General features: G+C 44.4%; 1 protein-coding gene across 1 annotated transcript; it reads left to right on the forward strand.

Moving 5' to 3' along the window:
* Positions 1 to 4,771: 4,771 nt before the first annotated feature.
* Positions 4,772 to 10,537, forward strand: lrrc4ba (leucine rich repeat containing 4Ba; the record flags this gene model as incomplete). The annotated part of the gene is made up of 2 exons (XM_080447325.1): positions 4,772 to 5,017; positions 8,612 to 10,537. 2 exons carry the CDS (start codon positions 4,772 to 4,774, stop codon positions 10,535 to 10,537), a joined length of 2,172 nt encoding a protein of 723 aa, XP_080303451.1.
* Between the last annotated feature and the right edge of the window lie 6,451 nt (positions 10,538 to 16,988).

The following is a 16,988-nucleotide window of genomic DNA, read 5'->3' on the forward strand; positions in this document are numbered from 1 at the left end:
CCAAGATTTAAATGTAGAGAAACAGAGAGAGAGAGAGAGAGAGAGACAGAAAGTCAGTGAGTGAGCAAGTGAGCGAGTGAGCGAGTGAGTGAGTGAGTGAGTGAGTGAGTGAGTGAGTGAGCGAGTAAGTGAGTGAGTGAGAGAGTGAGTGAGTGAGAAGCGGAGAGAGAGAGAGAAGTAGAAGGAGGCAGGAATTCGTCTAGTGTCTTTCTGTGTGGCCAAGCAGGAATGAGGCAGGGGGTCAAGGGTTAATGTGTGTCAGTGTTAACAGGTTAATCTCTCATCAAGCGGAGGGGTCGGTGCCGTGTTCAGCCAGCCGCTGGACAGAAAACAACACAGAGGGAGACAGAGGACAGGAACATGGGGGGGGGGGGGGGGGGAAGGGGGGCAAAGGCGGCGGGGAAGATTTAGGACGGGATTGAGGAGAACACAGGAGGGCAGGGGGTACAGAGAACCTGCTAGGTCTGGAACATCTCTAAGCGGTAAAGTCAAAACAGAGAGAAAGAGAGAGAGAGAGAGAGAGAGAGAGAGAGAGAGACATTTGGCTAGAACCGTGTGTGTGTGTGTGTGTGTGTGTGTGTGTGTGTGAGCATGCGCGTGCTTGTGTGCACGTGTGAGAGAGAGACAGACTGAGTTCAATTGTAACGTGGACAGTGACAGCTTTGAAGTGGAATACAATCAACCAGCCTCTAACCAGCTGTCGACTCCAACTAGTCTCAGCTCCCTCTATGGACTAACACACTCCCTCTAACATGCATCCATCCCAACCACCGTCTTCACCTCGGAGCCAGTCTCCTCTCTCACACCTCTCTGCTCTCGGGTGCCGCTCGCCCCCAAAATAAGCACACACACACACACACCGCAACGCCCCGCCCCACCCCCCCAACACTTTAAGATCTCCTCATTTGCACACGAGGGTAAGGGTGGGAAGAAAGATTTAAATGGGAAAAAGGTGAGAGCCCCATTCCCCAAAATAGCATGCCTCGCGAATGCCTCTTTTTCTTTCTTTCTTTTTTTATGCACGTGCATCGCTGCTGCTGGTGTTTTAACCCATTCAATCCACGAACGCATCTCTGTCATTTTAGATTTCTTTGGCTATTCAAAAAATATACAGCTGTAGCAGATAGCAGATATACAAGCTCATAGAGTGCCACGCTATGAGCAATTGTATATCTGCTATTTCTTTTTAACTGTGATTATTTTTTGCAAATCTTTGAATATATTGTATATTTATATATATATACAGGGTCCCCACGGTCATGAAATTCCTGGAAATATTTTGAAATTGAAAAAAAAATAATCCAGTACTGGAAAAGTTTGGGAATTGATCAAAGGTCCTGGAATTTATCAAGGGTCCTGGAAAAATATTTGGCTATGCATTGTTTTTGGCTATTGATTTTGTTAATACAAAACATTTTCATAAACATGTATAACATTACACGAAATATGTAACCTAAGTAGTTTTTCGCCGAACGGGCTGTGTGATGGCATATATTATTTAAATAAAATAAGTCATACGGATGCCATAATGAGTCTTCCAGTGAGCTATGCCCTAATTTTGCACGAAATTTTGAATGAAATTGTACTATTCTATGCTTTAATTTTGCTACACTGCCTATCTTTGGGCATTCTACATAGGAGTAAGAGACACATTATTGCGCTGAATGATTGTTATATAGGCCTGGAAATTGGGCTAAATATTCTGGAAAAGTTTTGGAAAAGTTTTGGAAAATCGTTGCTAAAAATGTGTGGGGACCCTGTATATATATATATATATATATATATATATATATATATATATATATATATATATATATATATTTTATTTTTTTTTAAGCGAACAATAACTCAAATCTTTGCTTCTGGGGGTCCCTGGAACAAAATATTTTACAAATGTTCCCTTCAAAGATTTTCAAGATGAGCTTGTATATCTGCTATTTTTGAATAGCCAAATAAATCTAAAATGACAGAGATGCGTTCCCGGACTGAAGCAGCAGTCGGGGGAAAAAAATGAGAAGACTGCCGTGTCTGCTGTGTGTGTGTGTGTGTGTGTGTGTGTGTGTGTGTGTGTGTGTGTGTGTGTGTGTGTGTGTGTGTGTGTGTGTGTGTGTGTGTGTGTGTGTGTGTGTGTGTGTGTGTGTGTGTGTGTGTGTGTGTGTGTGTGTGTGTGTGTGTGTGTGTGTGTTATGAGTGGCAGTGTTGCAGTCCCAGTAGCAGAGCGGTTGAGGACTGGTGTCCTGTTCCCTCACGCTGGCCACAGAGCACAGATACTGCCGCTGATATGATTTATCACTGTGTCCTTGTGTGTGTTTTAATGTCATTGCACTCTAGGTCCGCATTATTGATCAATCTCTGCCTCTCCCTCCCTCCCTCCCTCTCTCTCTCTCTTCGTCCCTCCCTCTCTTCCTCCTACTCCTCCGCCATTCTCTCTCTCTCTCTTGCTGATCCCCTCTCTCTCCACCTGTTTCATATTCATCCTTCCATATTGTCTTCTTTACCTCCGTCTCCTCCGTTGCTCTCTGCTTTATATTCGTCTCTGTGTTGTCACTCCCCTCTCCCTCCATCTCTGTCTCCTTTATATTCATCTCTCTATTGAGTCTTTCCTCTCTCTCTCTCTCTCTCTCTCTCTCTCTCTCTCTCTCTCTCTCTCTCTCTCTCTCTCCCCCCCCTCTCTCTCTCTTTCCCTCTCTCTCTGTCTCTCTCTCTTTCCAAGAAAGGAGAGAGAGAGCCTATTAATATTAATGTGTCCTCTTCCTCTCTTTCTCTCTCTCCCTATTTTCTGTCTTCCACTTTTTAATCTTTCTTTTACAGCTGATCTCCTCTCTGCTCTTCCCATTATTTATACCTTTCCTATAGTCTTTATCCCTAATCATGCCTTTCATTCAGCCATTTCTCCATCTATCTATCTCTATCTCTCTCTCTCTCTCTCTCTCTCTCTCTCTCTCTCTCTCTCTCTCTCTCTCTCTCTCTCTCTCTCTCTCTCTCCCCCTCTCTCTCTCTCTCTCTCTCTCTCTCTCTCTCTCTCTCTCTCTCTCTCTCTCTCTCTCTCTCTCTCTCTCTCTCTCTCTCTGCCGCTGTTCAGTATTCATCTATTACTGTAGTGTTGATAATTCCCTCCTCTGCCTGCAGCCGTACAGTCATCTATCAGATTAATAATCCCTCTCTTCCTCATACTCTCTCTCTCTCTCTCTCTCTCTCTCTCTCTCTCTCTCTCTCTCTCTCTCTCTCTCTCTCTCCCTCAGCCCCCCTCAACCCCCCCCCCTCCCTTTAACCACGCCAAGTGAGAATAATCAGCGTGTCAAATGAGTTTGTGTGTCAAAGTCCCATCGTTTACAAGCATCATCATTAATAACCGTCTCTAGATTGCCGGATGCCCTTATTTGAGGTGATTCAGGTCTAAATAACCTGTGGAGAGGAAAGAGATGAGGCTCTAAAGCCTCCTCCCCCCTCTCTTCCTGCCCGTGTCCTGCTTCAGGGTGGCAGAGCCATCTATTAGTGTTAATGTAGATTGCACCATTTGCCACCATCCCTCTGGCCTCGGGAGCAGACAATGCTGTGCCTGGTGTATGGAAATAGAATTAGCATTGCTGTCCCAACGACCAACGTTATACTTGCACAGACGGTGAAATCGCTCGCTGGACGAGTTTTTGCTCCTGGCGTCGTTGTGGTCGTGTTGGTGGAGGCCGGCATTAACCTGTTCAATCCGGGAACGCGTCTCTGTAATTTTTAGATTTCTTTGGCTATTGAAAAATAGCAGATATACAAGCTCATATCTTGGAAAATATATGCAAATATTTGAATTTATATATTTTTAAGCGAACATTTGTTAAATATTATGTTTCAGGGACCCCCCAGAAGCAAAGATTTGAGTTACAAATGTTCGCTTTAAAAAGTATATATTTTCAAAGATGTGCAAAAATTGTCACGATTTTTTTTCAAAAATAGCAGATCTACATCTTCTATTTTTGAAAAGCCAGAGAAATCTAAAGTGACTCAGATGCGTTGCCGGTCTTAATGGGTTAATAATCCACAGTGCTAGAGGCGCTGTGAAAAAAAAAGACCGCAAAAAAAGACCTCCTATGCACTGTTAACACTCTGGTGGGTGGAGAGACCCCCCCCAACTCTAGATTGTGACTTTGAATGTCTGTTTCTGCATTTCGTTCCTACTGCCTGTAAACTAGTACGGTAATTGAAGCTTTCTGCCTTGCACCTGCCCTGGATGCAAGGATTTGATTGCTGGCAAAAATGTCTGCTCAGGGATTATGTGGGATTTGATAAGCAGTGACATAAAGTCGTAATACTTCTCAAAGATGTTTTGACAATCCCCCCCGTGATAAGATATACTGTAGATGTCTACTTATTATTTGTCTTATTCATTTTCTCCCGGTGAAAACATGGGAGCACTGAGTCTGTAGTCTTTTAATATCTGCTCTCTCGCTCTCACTCACACTCTCTCCTCTCTCTCTCTCTTTTGTTCTTTCACAGTAACTCCTGGATTCTTCTCACTCCTCAAAGGCCTCGCTCAAATCCCCAGACAGCGAGACAAAAAAAGGGAATAACATCTGTTTATCTACATATTTCTACGTTGAAAAACAAAAGGGAAATAAACACAGATAGACAGAAGGACAAAATGTCTGAGACGATGCATCGTTAGAGGGAGCAAATTGCCCCGGGAGGACAAAAGGAACATACGCCTTCCACGCGGATCCATCAGTGTGGAGTCAACTCACCTACACCTTCGGAACAAGAGCAGGGTCATGTCCCAGTTGCCATGCGCATCACCACGGTGACCTGCCTTCCCTGCCCTTCCCCCCTCCTCCTTCTATTGGCCCAGCTGTTACTGCGGCTCCTCCCCCCTGGGCCAGAGTTTGTGGGAGCCGCCTCCGCTTGCCCCTCCCACTGCACCTGCTCCAATCAGGCCAGTCGAGTCATCTGCACGAGACAAAACTTGGATGAGGTGCCTGAGAGTATATCAGTCAACACGCGATACCTCAACCTGCAGGAGAATTCAATACAGGTAAATCTTTGCAGCGCTATACATTCTGTTTGTTCTAACATGTTAATGTCCATCTTAGTGTGTGTGTGCGTGTGCGTGTGTGTGTGTGTGTGTGTGTGTGTGTGTGTGTGTGTGTGTGTGTGTGTGTGTGTGTGTGTGTGTGTGTGTGTGTGTGTGTGTGTGTGTGTGTGTGTGTGTGTGTGTGTGTGTGTGTGTGTGTGTTTGCGTTTGCGTGTGTGGGTGCGTGCATCGGAGCAGGCAAGTGTAGATGTTAACATGTTAACATGTTGATGCAATAGTTTTTTAGGCTTTTTTTGCTAAAAGCTCAAGAGCACAGCGTTATGTGTCTACTTAACTGGCTTTGGGAAACACTACTTAAGGCCTCCTGGAAGAAGTAACTTCGAAGCAAACCCGTTTCCCGAAAGCCTTCTTAGCCTAGGTAGTACTGTCGTACGTAACATTTTGAAGAGGGGACCTGGGGCACTCTTAACACCCTTCGTAGCGAATATACACAGTGAAATAGATCAATAAAACACCCACACACACACCCACACACACCCACACACACACACACACACACACACACACACACACACACACACACACACACACACACACACACACACACACACACACACACACACACACACACACACACACACACACACACACACACGTACATGTACTATAACGGATGATCCGATCATCTTTAAAAAATATTAAGCATACAGTATGCCAAGTTAGCTAAAGTTAGATAGATGATGAGCTAAACATGTTTGTTTAATTTCTTGTTTTTAGTTAACATTTTTATATTTAAACGTTATGATGAAAGTCCCCACACACAGTGACAGCAGCTGTGCTCGCCATGTTTACACACACACACACTATATATATATATATATATATATATATATATATATATATATATATATATATATATATATATATATATATATATATATATATATATATATATATATATATATAGATAGATAGATAGATAGATAGATAGATGATAGATAGAATGAGAAGTGTGGATTCATATTAATGGTCCATTGTGTGACCTGCTAATACTGTAGGTGGCATATTCTACTGCAGTCCAAATACAACGTTTGGATAATGGATTCATGAATTAAATTACAGAGGTGAGGTCACGTCTGCAAGGTAAATGTATGTGAAAACACCAAAGTGTCCCCATTATGCAAGTAAATTAAATAGAATAACATTCGATTGTGGGTTGATAAATAAGCCAAGATATTAAATAGGTTATTTCAATTGGCGATCGCTCACGTGCACGTGTATGCGCAAGCTTGTGCACGTGCGCCTGAAGTTGCGCTCCATTAGTTAAAACATCCACAGTACACCACTGTCTATCTTCATATTTTAGCTTATATTGATATAGAAAGAGGAAGTCATAGAGTTTAAGAATTAAAACAAGGGTATTCAGGTATTGTGCAGTCACAGTTACCAACAGCACTTAAAGCTTGTTAATTTTCAGCATTATTTTATTGATGAGTACAATCCCACTTGTTACAGCTAAACTTCTTGTAAGGAAGTTGCGCGGAACAATCGGTTAGTCTGGCATCGATTGATAGGACAGCTCCCTACGCAGGATGTCTTTGGGAAACGCGGCCAAGGTCTGCCAGTAGTAGAGAGTAGACTTTAAAACCTGTTCCAAACCGAGGGAAGGTTTTATTAATTGAAAGTAAGGCATTTTTCCATGAGACCATGCCTCAGTGTGCATTATCAATTTATCTGAACCACCAAGATAGCATTTGTGGCTTTACAGTTTCAAGGGGAGATCATTTAACCACAGACCATCATTAAGAAGCACATGAATCACAACATTTATACTTTTACTCTTAGTTGTTGACGGCTTTGTTCTTTTGCCAATTAAAATGCATTTTTGCCGTTTTTACCCCCTGCTAATGAAATCACTCTTCATTGTTAATTGGGATTGTCAATGTCCAGTACCTCAACAGTATGTCAAATTGTTCGGGAAACACAATTTTGAAACACAGACCTCTTAGGTCAAACTAAGTGCTTTACAATATGCATTACAGTCACCCATCGTCACACATATTCACACACCTTCACACACCGACAGCGAAGGCAACCATGCAAGGCACCAGCGTGCTCACTCGAGCAGTTAGGGGTTCAATGTCTCGCTCAAGGACATTTTCACACAATGCCCGGAGGATCCCAGGATCGAACCAGGAGGTTCCTAGTTCTGATTACCACACGTGGAAACATACATTAATCCACATGGTTTGGTCAGCCATCTTTTAAGAGATGCTGCTTATAGGAAAGATAATAATGAAACGATAAAACCACTCATTGCTCTTTTAGATAGCCTACAAATTCAGATTCGGTTTGTTGTATCCTGAAGCCCCACTTGAAATGATTAAAAATCTAAAAATGTTTTAACACCTGAAGGCATCCTAGATTCTCTGGCTTATTTTTTCCTCCACTGAGTACCATGAGAGTAAAGCCTTGACAGCTCCCACCCCCTCTTAAACATCCCCATTCCTGCCCACTTCCCCCTCTCCCTCTATCCCTCTGTCCCTCTCCCTCTCTCCCTATCTCCCTCTTTCCCCCTCCTCTCCTTCTCCCCCCTCTCTCTGTCTCTCTCTTTCTCTCCCCCTCTTTGCCTATCACCCCCTCCTTCTTCTGCTCTACATACAGAGCAGGCTGTGGCCTGACTCCAGGAGACTTTCTCTCTGCCTCACAGAGGGCTTTGGCCATACATATCTCACACAGTCAGAGTTTTAAGGGGCTTGTGTTTTACTCCCCGCCAAATGAGCTCCATTTGGACAGCGTTGATGGTCGGTAGTGGATGTCCGGGCTGCCTAGTACCCATGTGTTCCGGAAACATCTCTTCTCAAGAGACTAAACATCCCTTTCTTCTTGTAAAGAAAAGAAAACTCACAAAAACTTACACATTCAGTTCTTTTGAATTGCATCCAATCAATTTCAGAATTGTGAAGTTTCTGTTTCCTCTCTGTGATCATCGGATTCTTTGTGTAACACACTCCCAAATATGGAGTGTGTTGTCTAACCTCAATGTGTCATCATGGCATCAGCAAACAGATCAGTCAGCTCCATACAGTATGGGCACAAAAGGGGGCATGCCCATATATGGCCATATACTGATGACATCAGGGATCTCCATATATGGGCATAAAAGGGCCAAGGACTGACAGATACAGAGATCTCCATATATGGGCATTAAAGGGACAAGGACTGACAGATAAAGATCTCCATATATTGGCATATCAGTCAGAACGGAGGTGCTGCGTATAGGTGTGAGGGCAGCGTACAAAAAAATTAAATAAATAAACTATTTTCAAATTCAACAGAATGGATGAAATACAATCTAACAATGATTCCAAATACCATTTTAATACATTACAAATGCGCACCGAAGTGCAAGTTTATGTGCATAAATTACCTCCAGGGTCAATGGCCGCATTATTTTGGGGTCGCGGGCTGAAAAGTTTGGGAACCCATGCTCTAGTTCATTCAAAGTCCCGGATTGTAGCTTTTAAGGCTCAGGCTGTCTTTGCCTCACCCTATACATGACTGATAGTAACCTCATCTATCTCTACCCTCCAGGTTATCAAGTCAGACACTTTCAAGCACTTGAGGCACCTCGAGATCCTCCAGCTCTCCAAAAACCAGATCCGTCAGATTGAAGTCGGAGCGTTCAATGGCCTCCCCAACCTCAACACTCTGGAGCTCTTTGACAACCGCCTCACGCTGGTGCCGTCACACGCCTTTGAGTACCTCAGCAAGCTGCGGGAGCTGTGGCTGCGGAATAACCCCATTGAGACGCTGCCGGGCTACGCCTTTCACCGCGTGCCCTCGCTCAGGCGCCTGGACCTGGGCGAGCTGAAGAAGCTGGACTTCATCTCCGATGCGGCCTTTGTGGGCCTCGTCAACCTACGCTACCTGAACCTGGGCATGTGCGGGCTGAAGGACATCCCAAAACTGACAGCTCTGGTGCGTTTAGAGGAATTGGAGCTGTCAGGAAACCGTCTGGAGATCATCCGGCCTGGCTCCTTCAATGGCCTGGTGTCTCTCCGCAAGTTATGGCTCATGCACTCACAGGTGTCTGTCATCGAGCGCAACGCCTTCGATGACCTGAAAAATCTGGAGGAGCTCAATCTGTCCCACAACTCCCTGCATTCTCTGCCCCATGACCTCTTCACGCCCCTTCATCAGCTGGAGAGGGTGCACCTCAACCACAACCCCTGGGTATGCAACTGTGATGTGCTGTGGCTCAGCTGGTGGCTGAAAGAGACAGTGCCCAGCAACACCACCTGCTGTGCCCGCTGCCATGCTCCCCCTGGCCTGAAGGGGAGGTACATCGGCGAGCTTGACCAAAGCCACTTCACTTGCTATGCCCCTGTCATCGTGGAGCCACCGACTGACCTCAATGTCACAGAGGGTATGGCTGCCGAGCTCAAGTGTCGCACTGGCACCTCCATGACCTCTGTCAACTGGATCACTCCTAACGGCACCTTGATGACCCATGGCTCCTATAAGGTCCGCATCTCCGTCCTGCACGATGGCACTCTGAATTTCACAAATGTCACCCTGCGTGATACGGGCCAGTACACCTGCATGGTCACCAACTCTGCCGGCAACACCACTGCGACCGCTGTTCTCAACGTAACTGCTGCTGATGTCAGTGTTAACTACACCTACTTCACCACTGTCACTGTGGAGACAGTGGAGTCCACTGGGGAGGAGGACTCCGCCCTGATCGCCATCAACGAGACATTCATTCAGCCTGGCCCCACTCCATCCCTTCTGTGGCCAGAAGGCACTCCCACCACGGCCTCCTCGCTGTTAGCCGGATGGTCATCCTCTTCTCCTCGGGCCACGCGGCCCACCTTCACTGTGCCCATCACTGAGCCGGGCTTCTCGGGCCTGGACGACGTGATGAAGACCACCAAGATCATCATCGGCTGCTTCGTAGCCATCACCTTCATGGCGGCGGTGATGCTGGTGGTCTTCTACAAGCTGAGGAAGCAGCATCAGCTGCACAAGCACCACGGCCCCGCCCGCGCCATCGAGATCATCAACGTCGAGGACGAGCTGGGGGCCGGGGCCAGTGGGCGTGGCAGCGGCCTCTCAGGGGGCTCCACTGTGACGCAGGGCGGGAGCAGTGGGCTAGGAGGGGGCCAGAGCCTGAGGCTGCACCACCCAGAGGTAGTCAACCTGCCGAACCTGGCCCGGTCCGATCACCTCAACCACCTCAACTACTACAAACCCCATCACTTCAACAACAACATGATGGGCCTGGGCATGGGCCTCAACAACAACAACAACCCCTCACCTTGCTCTCAGACCCAGAGCACGCCCATCTCCTGCTCCCAGGCTCCGGGCTCCACCGGTGGTGCCCTGCCCTCCCCTGTGCCACTGCCCCAGCTGGGCATCCACAGTTCTCTGAAAGGCCTCATGGGTAAAGGCCAGAACGAGCCACTGCTCTTTAAAGGTGGCTCCAAGGAAAATGTGCAAGAGACTCAAATATGAGAGTGAGTATGCGGGGATAGAGGTGGGGAGAGGGTGATAAGAGAAAACGGGGAGATAGAGAGAGAATATATGCGACTGATTGTAGCCGATTATCCTCATAGACAGATTACAGAAAATATTAAAGTTGACGTAGAAGCTGTTTTGCATTGTCAGTTCATTGACAGAGAGAAACAGGTAAGGAGACTGAAGTAGACATTCACTCAACACTTTCCCTGGTATTAGCATCTGCCTAGACACTTCAACTTATGGAACGTGCACGAAGATATCAATATAGATGATGAGCTTCAGAGTGAATTACATGTCAAACCTGCTAAGATCTGTGCCAAAGTAAAAACACCACCGACTAGATTTTCATCGGCATCCACCGCCATTGTGGCAAGTTATGGATAATGCACATGTGCAATGAGATTCACTAGATCTATACAGATCGCCTCAAATACTACCAGACACAATCAGGACCCCTCGTGTATATATAGGGAGATAACATCGGACTGTTGAAGTTGTCAGATTAGTGTTTGGCAGAGCCATTGGATAACAAACAATGGCTTGGCTGATTGGGACGGTCCCAGAGTAGTGCACCGCTTCCCAGAAGCACCAAGAAGAACAGGGAAAGAGAAATTAGAGCAGTGCAGAGTTACTGCTCAGAACACAGTTTGGTGTGTCAGACCAGCACTTTGCAGTGGGAGCGAACGACAACAGAGGTTGTGTTTTACACTCTCACCTTTCTCCCCTTTTACACCTGACTGGCTACTCCTTTTGAAGGGAAAAGGAGAGGAACACAGTGAGTTATCATGGGAGAGAGAGAGAGAAAAAAATGCCAGGGCAGAAAAGGACAATGGAAATATATATATAAAAAAAGACTTAAAAGTACATATATATATAAATATATTTTCATTCAAAGAAATTAATTATGAAGAGTCTTTATCAAGTTTGTGAGTGACACCTACAACTTGTGAAGGATACTGCAGACAGCTGTTTGTAGTGGTCATCCCTTGAGACTTTTCGTAGCTATGAACAAGATGACATCTCCCTCTGTGCTGCAAAAGGACACGCTGGGGAGTTCGGTCTCTGTTGAGCTGGAGCTAAAAAGGAATGTCTGCGTGTTTTGAGTGAATTTATTTTGGCCTTGACATTTTTGTAGCCACATATAGTGTTCCTTCTCCTGTCACATTTACATAAACAGGGTCATTGGAGAAGGGTGATCTTTATGCTATATTGCGATAATATGAAATATGATTACAACTCTTTCACCATTTGATATACAATATGGCCATGGTACTGATAATAATGAGCGTAATGGTAATAATGATAACAATGATCAACTTGATTTGCTTTATAATTATCATCACGTGATTAACCCTTGTGTTCTTTTCAGTTCAAAATGAGCCATTTACATTAAATTAAATTGTCAAAATGTCTTAATTGTAAATGAGAAAGAGTTTTATAGAGATGATATTGAAAGAGATTTTTATTGGAATAATTGGAATAATTGGAATGTATTCAAATTATTGAATACCTTCAATAATTATCCAACCCCCGCCCCCCCCCCCCCCCCCAAGGACCCTTAACTCACTTTGAAAAAACACTGCTATAGACATTGACAAAATATATTTTTTACTCCTCGTATACATAGTTGGAAGGTAACAAAACTGATTAATATCTACCAGCACTCTCTGTTTTTGCTATATGCTTCATTTGAATATAATATAATTATAAAATAAAAACAATTGAGAATGTCAATTCAAAACAAATGTCAATTAACTACTACATGAAAGTCTTGTTTCAGTTAAAATTTCCCAAGATAAATATGATTTATGCCACTCGGGTCTTCATTATAGTGGATTCTTCCACATAAAACAACATTATTACAAAGAATGGGGAAATATATTTCTTGGAATATAGTTAGAAACCTTTTTTAATATACATTCTATTTCAGAATTTCTTTAAAATCCCAATAATATCCCTGGTAAATTTGAACCAACATTGCCAAAAAGAACAGAACACAAGGGTTAAAATGAACACAGTAAATACTCAGCAATGTTACACTATATTTGTCTGAATAGCAGCTGGTTTAGCATGCTCTCTAAAGATAAAGATTTGCTCAACAATTGGTTTCAGCAGAAATTAATACAAATCTTAATGATATTGTTGCTATTGTTGCTATAACATTATGTTATAATTATTATCATTACTATAACTCCCATTATTATCATTATTACTGCTTCTAGTGTATACAAATAGCTGAGAAGTACTTTTTTCATTTGTAAATGAAAGTGAACTTGTTGATGCCCGATCCTGTTGGATTCTACAGTAAAAACAGACTCAAATGGTAACATATGGACCAGTGTGATTGTTACCATAATCTTTGTGATGTGGGACGGTGCTGGGATGGGACTCCATGTGCCGCTAACTGAACTCCAGCAGGAAATACACAGCCCTCAAAATGGCCTCCTCACCGTGGCCCTCAGTGACTACTCTGTTCTGATGTCTTAACCAATCAGGACCTCTCATCTGATCATGACACATTAAAGACAGGACATGAACCCTTGATGAGGAAGACTGCTCCTTTGCAGAGGATTATGTCCGAACTGTATCTCAGTGTTATCGTGTATGAATGGAATTCATGACAGCAGGGAGCTAAAGGACGGAATCATTGTCACGCATTTAAAAGGTAAGCGAAGTTCATTCAACGAAACGGGCAGAAAGACTTAGATGGCATACAGTAAAGAGTGACGGGTGAAAAAAACATTTTCTAAAGAAAAGGACAATTAAATGAAAAAAAAGAGAGAAAGAAACTTATAGATCTCTTTTAAAAACAAAAGTATTATAAGTGTTTTTCATTTTGGGATTTTATCTAGTTTTATTTTTTGTTTTTTTTAAATCAAGTGTTATCTTTATTGTAATATTGTTATTGTTATTATAATTAGCTAATTACACTGGTTATAATTATGAGAGATGTTCTGTTAGCAGAAGTCACTTTGAAAATTAAAAAACCTGGCACATAAAATGGCAATTTAACTCTGTGAAACTTGGTGGCTTTTATTATTAATATATTTTTTTGAAATTAATGTTATCAATTTGACTGAAATATCACTGTTTGTACCCCTTTGGCTCTGCTTGAGATGAGACATAGTGAATGTGAAATGGTTAGAATATAGAGTTTTTTTTCTGCACAGGGGGACAGGAAAGGCCCTGCTCTGGTTTACACGCTTAAATACACTCTCAGTCTGTGCTGCTCAGAATGTCATCACTATCAATGCTCACTGCTCACAGTGCGATTGCGCTATGTCAACACCTCGTTGCCATGACTACATACTCTGAGACTAATGCGCCAAACAGCGTCACAGTTGGCACCTCGCGTGGTACTCGATGCCCCCTGACAGTCATGTTCCTTTAAGATGCCACATATCTCTGCAGCCTGGCCAGTGTTCATCTGGAAAGTAGCAAATCACCTTTCATATTGCACCCATATCCTCACATAATACCCCTGCAGGTTCCTTCCGTCAGGTTTCCCTGGCAACTGTTGCTGCTGCGACAGCCCTCATCATAGGCTCTTGATTTGGGTTTCGAATGCAAATAGGGAGCAGACGCTATAGAATTCCATTTGCGTATGCGGGTACTTAACTGTAAAGAGTTTTTTTTTTGTTGCCCAACCCACCAGGCATCGTTTCAGTGAATAGCACCATCATGTTCTTTAGTAACACTCAATTTGTTTACACCAGCAACAGCATGTCTTACACCGCTGACTTTCCAGTCATTGACAACATGCGATTTACGTACTACTATCCCTTATACGTGTCATTTGCATAGCCCCTACATCGTTTCAAAATGCATTTACGTACCCTACACTTGTGATTAACACTCATCCCCTGCGCCAGTCATTAACATATTCTCTTCCCAGCAGAAGGGATCCATATTCCCCTCACAATTTATTTACATATTCATCTGCCTCTCTGTGTGTGTGTGTGTGTCTGTGCGTGTGTGTGTGTGTGTGTTTGTGCGTGCGTGCGTGCGTGCCTGCGTGCGTGTACGTGCGTACCAATTTTGGTTACATCAGTGGCTCAAAGCAAGGACTGTTACAAAAGCAATTTTGCCCCCCCCCCCTTTCAATTTCTCAGATATCTGCGCTCGCTGCCTATTGCCACTAGTAGCTCATCACCTTGGAAAGCATTGTTGTAGCTCCTATAGCTCGTATGAAGTGGCACAAACCAGAGGCCATATTTACTGAGGCTTGGTGGTGGAGGGAGCAGCGCTGTAGCGGCAGACACAGTCACAGTGCTGCAGTGACTGAGCCCCATTTATACTTCGTCGCGCTATAGTGTCACACACCGGAAATAGCTGATCTACAAGCTCACCAACATGTCTTATTTGCAATGCCCTGTGAACTTGCAGATCTGCAATTTTTGGTCCCTGACACCGTCGTACGAAAGAGCATAACTTAAGCATGAGTCACACAGCACTGAGCACACTTCCAACACTCTAATGGAAATACTGTGCATACAATGATGTGTATGCATGCGTGGGGAAGACTCACTCTGTGTGTGTGTGTGTGTGTGTGTGTGTGTGTGTGTGTGTGTGTGTGTGTGTGTGTGTGTGTGTGTGTGTGTGTGTGTGTGTTGTGAGGGTGGGTGGGTGGGTGGGCGGCCGTTTGTATATGTGAGGCGGTGGGTGCATTTGTGTGTGAGCGTGGCGCACATTCAGGTGAGCTTATTAGAGGCGGTAGATGGAGGAGGGGCAGCCAGACCTCCATTTTAAATCCCCAGTTTAAACCTGCGCTGTCTGTCTCCCTCCGCTTGAGGCAACTGTTTGATCCTCTCACTGACACTTTTGGAGTAAATACTGGATATATTCATTTTATTTCCTGCTTAAGCAGCCCTCTCCTCCTTCTCTTGTCTCCTCTCAGCGCACTGGGATGAACCCAAGTGATGAAAATCTGCTCAATCATGGCTGGTGTGTCTTTAATATGTGTTCTTTACGGTGTTCCTAGCCTCTCTTTGCCCTCTGTCAATCTATGGTTACAAGCAGCGGGTCAAGAGGGTTAAGGCTGGTGTCAGGTGGTGTTTACCCCTCAGTTTATCCGTCTAAACAAGGCCAGTGTACCTCTAATGGAAGGAGACCTGTGCTCTTTGCTTATTTTGCCCTATTTCAGCTTAATCAGACTAGTGTCAGCTCTTGATGTATGGTGTTTTGTGTACAAACTATAGCACCCTTCATTTTGTCCTGAGGATATATTATGTTAACACCTGTTGGTTTTGTTTGACAGTTTTTGCTTTATAAGTGTTGTTTGTTTGTTTGTTGCCCTAGACTAGCGTTGGCAAAACAGCGTCCCCACGCTTACAGGGAATGAGATGCACTCTTAACTCGTCTAATTGTATGGAATGGACTTGACGGGAATGGTCTCACTTTCTGGAACACTCTGTTCCTCACAGATCAAGGCTGTGGCAAACGGCATTTTCAGAGGTATAGTGTCAGAGGGAATGCTGCTCCCTCTTAACATAGGCTGTACAGTATGTAGAACACTTACAAAAAATGACTTCAGGAAGAAAAAAAAGCTGTTCCAACGTTCTTGAATAAGCAGCCTTCTAGAAGCGGTCCATCCGTTTGTGCTCTGGAATGCCGCTGTGGGGCTCTCCCCCTCCAATTTTCCTGATGAGTGTGGAGTCGTGGGGAACTGTATCGGAATGTCCTGAACCATCCGTAACTATTAAAGGAAGTGCTGAGCCAGCAGCTGTGTTCCTCTCAGAGGACAAGCTCACAGTCAAGTCTCCAAATGCACCCCCCGTCCCTCCCTCCCTCTCTCCCCCGCCACAGCAACCCTCTGCTCCTAGATTTACTGTTTATGGGCACCTTGGCTCGGCGTCATAATCGCACTCTGCTGTGTCTGATGTTTGTTTGAAGCTGGGCAGGGGCCATAGACTACATTACAAACCTTTTGATGTGTAAATGTGGTTCTGAAGGTCCGTGCTGCCCTACAGAGGGCAGCGTGTTGCCGATGGAGGGAGAGCAGTAGTAGTAGTATTATTAGTGGGCTATGTAGTGGAACCTTGTGACGTTGATAATGGAGCTGTCCGCCTCCTCCAGATGTCTCCCCGAGGTGGTGGAGCCCCTGTCGAACACGAGGTCAAAGCCAGACCAGATGTCAGTGGTCTGGGCCAGAACTCTGGGAGTCAGAGACTGGCAGAGCCTAGAGGAGGGCGCGAATCAGACCTGCCCCTGACCCAGATACGTCTGCCCGGTCAAACTCTGAGTCAGAACTGCAACATCATCTCAGTGAATACCACTCAAAAAACAGAGGGAGAGAGACCGGTCATAAACACTCATCAATATGAAATGGAGTTTTACTAGAGATATTGATTGGATTTTTTTTCTGTATAGCTACACAGTAAAATCCTCAGTGCTAATTTATTGTGTGCAAATGTAACCAAACGGACCCTTACAAATGGGTTCATTT

This window comes from Gymnoscopelus braueri (assembly GCF_963280865.1).
Source record: "Gymnoscopelus braueri genome assembly, chromosome: 13".
NCBI lineage: Eukaryota > Metazoa > Chordata > Actinopteri > Myctophiformes > Myctophidae > Gymnoscopelus > Gymnoscopelus braueri.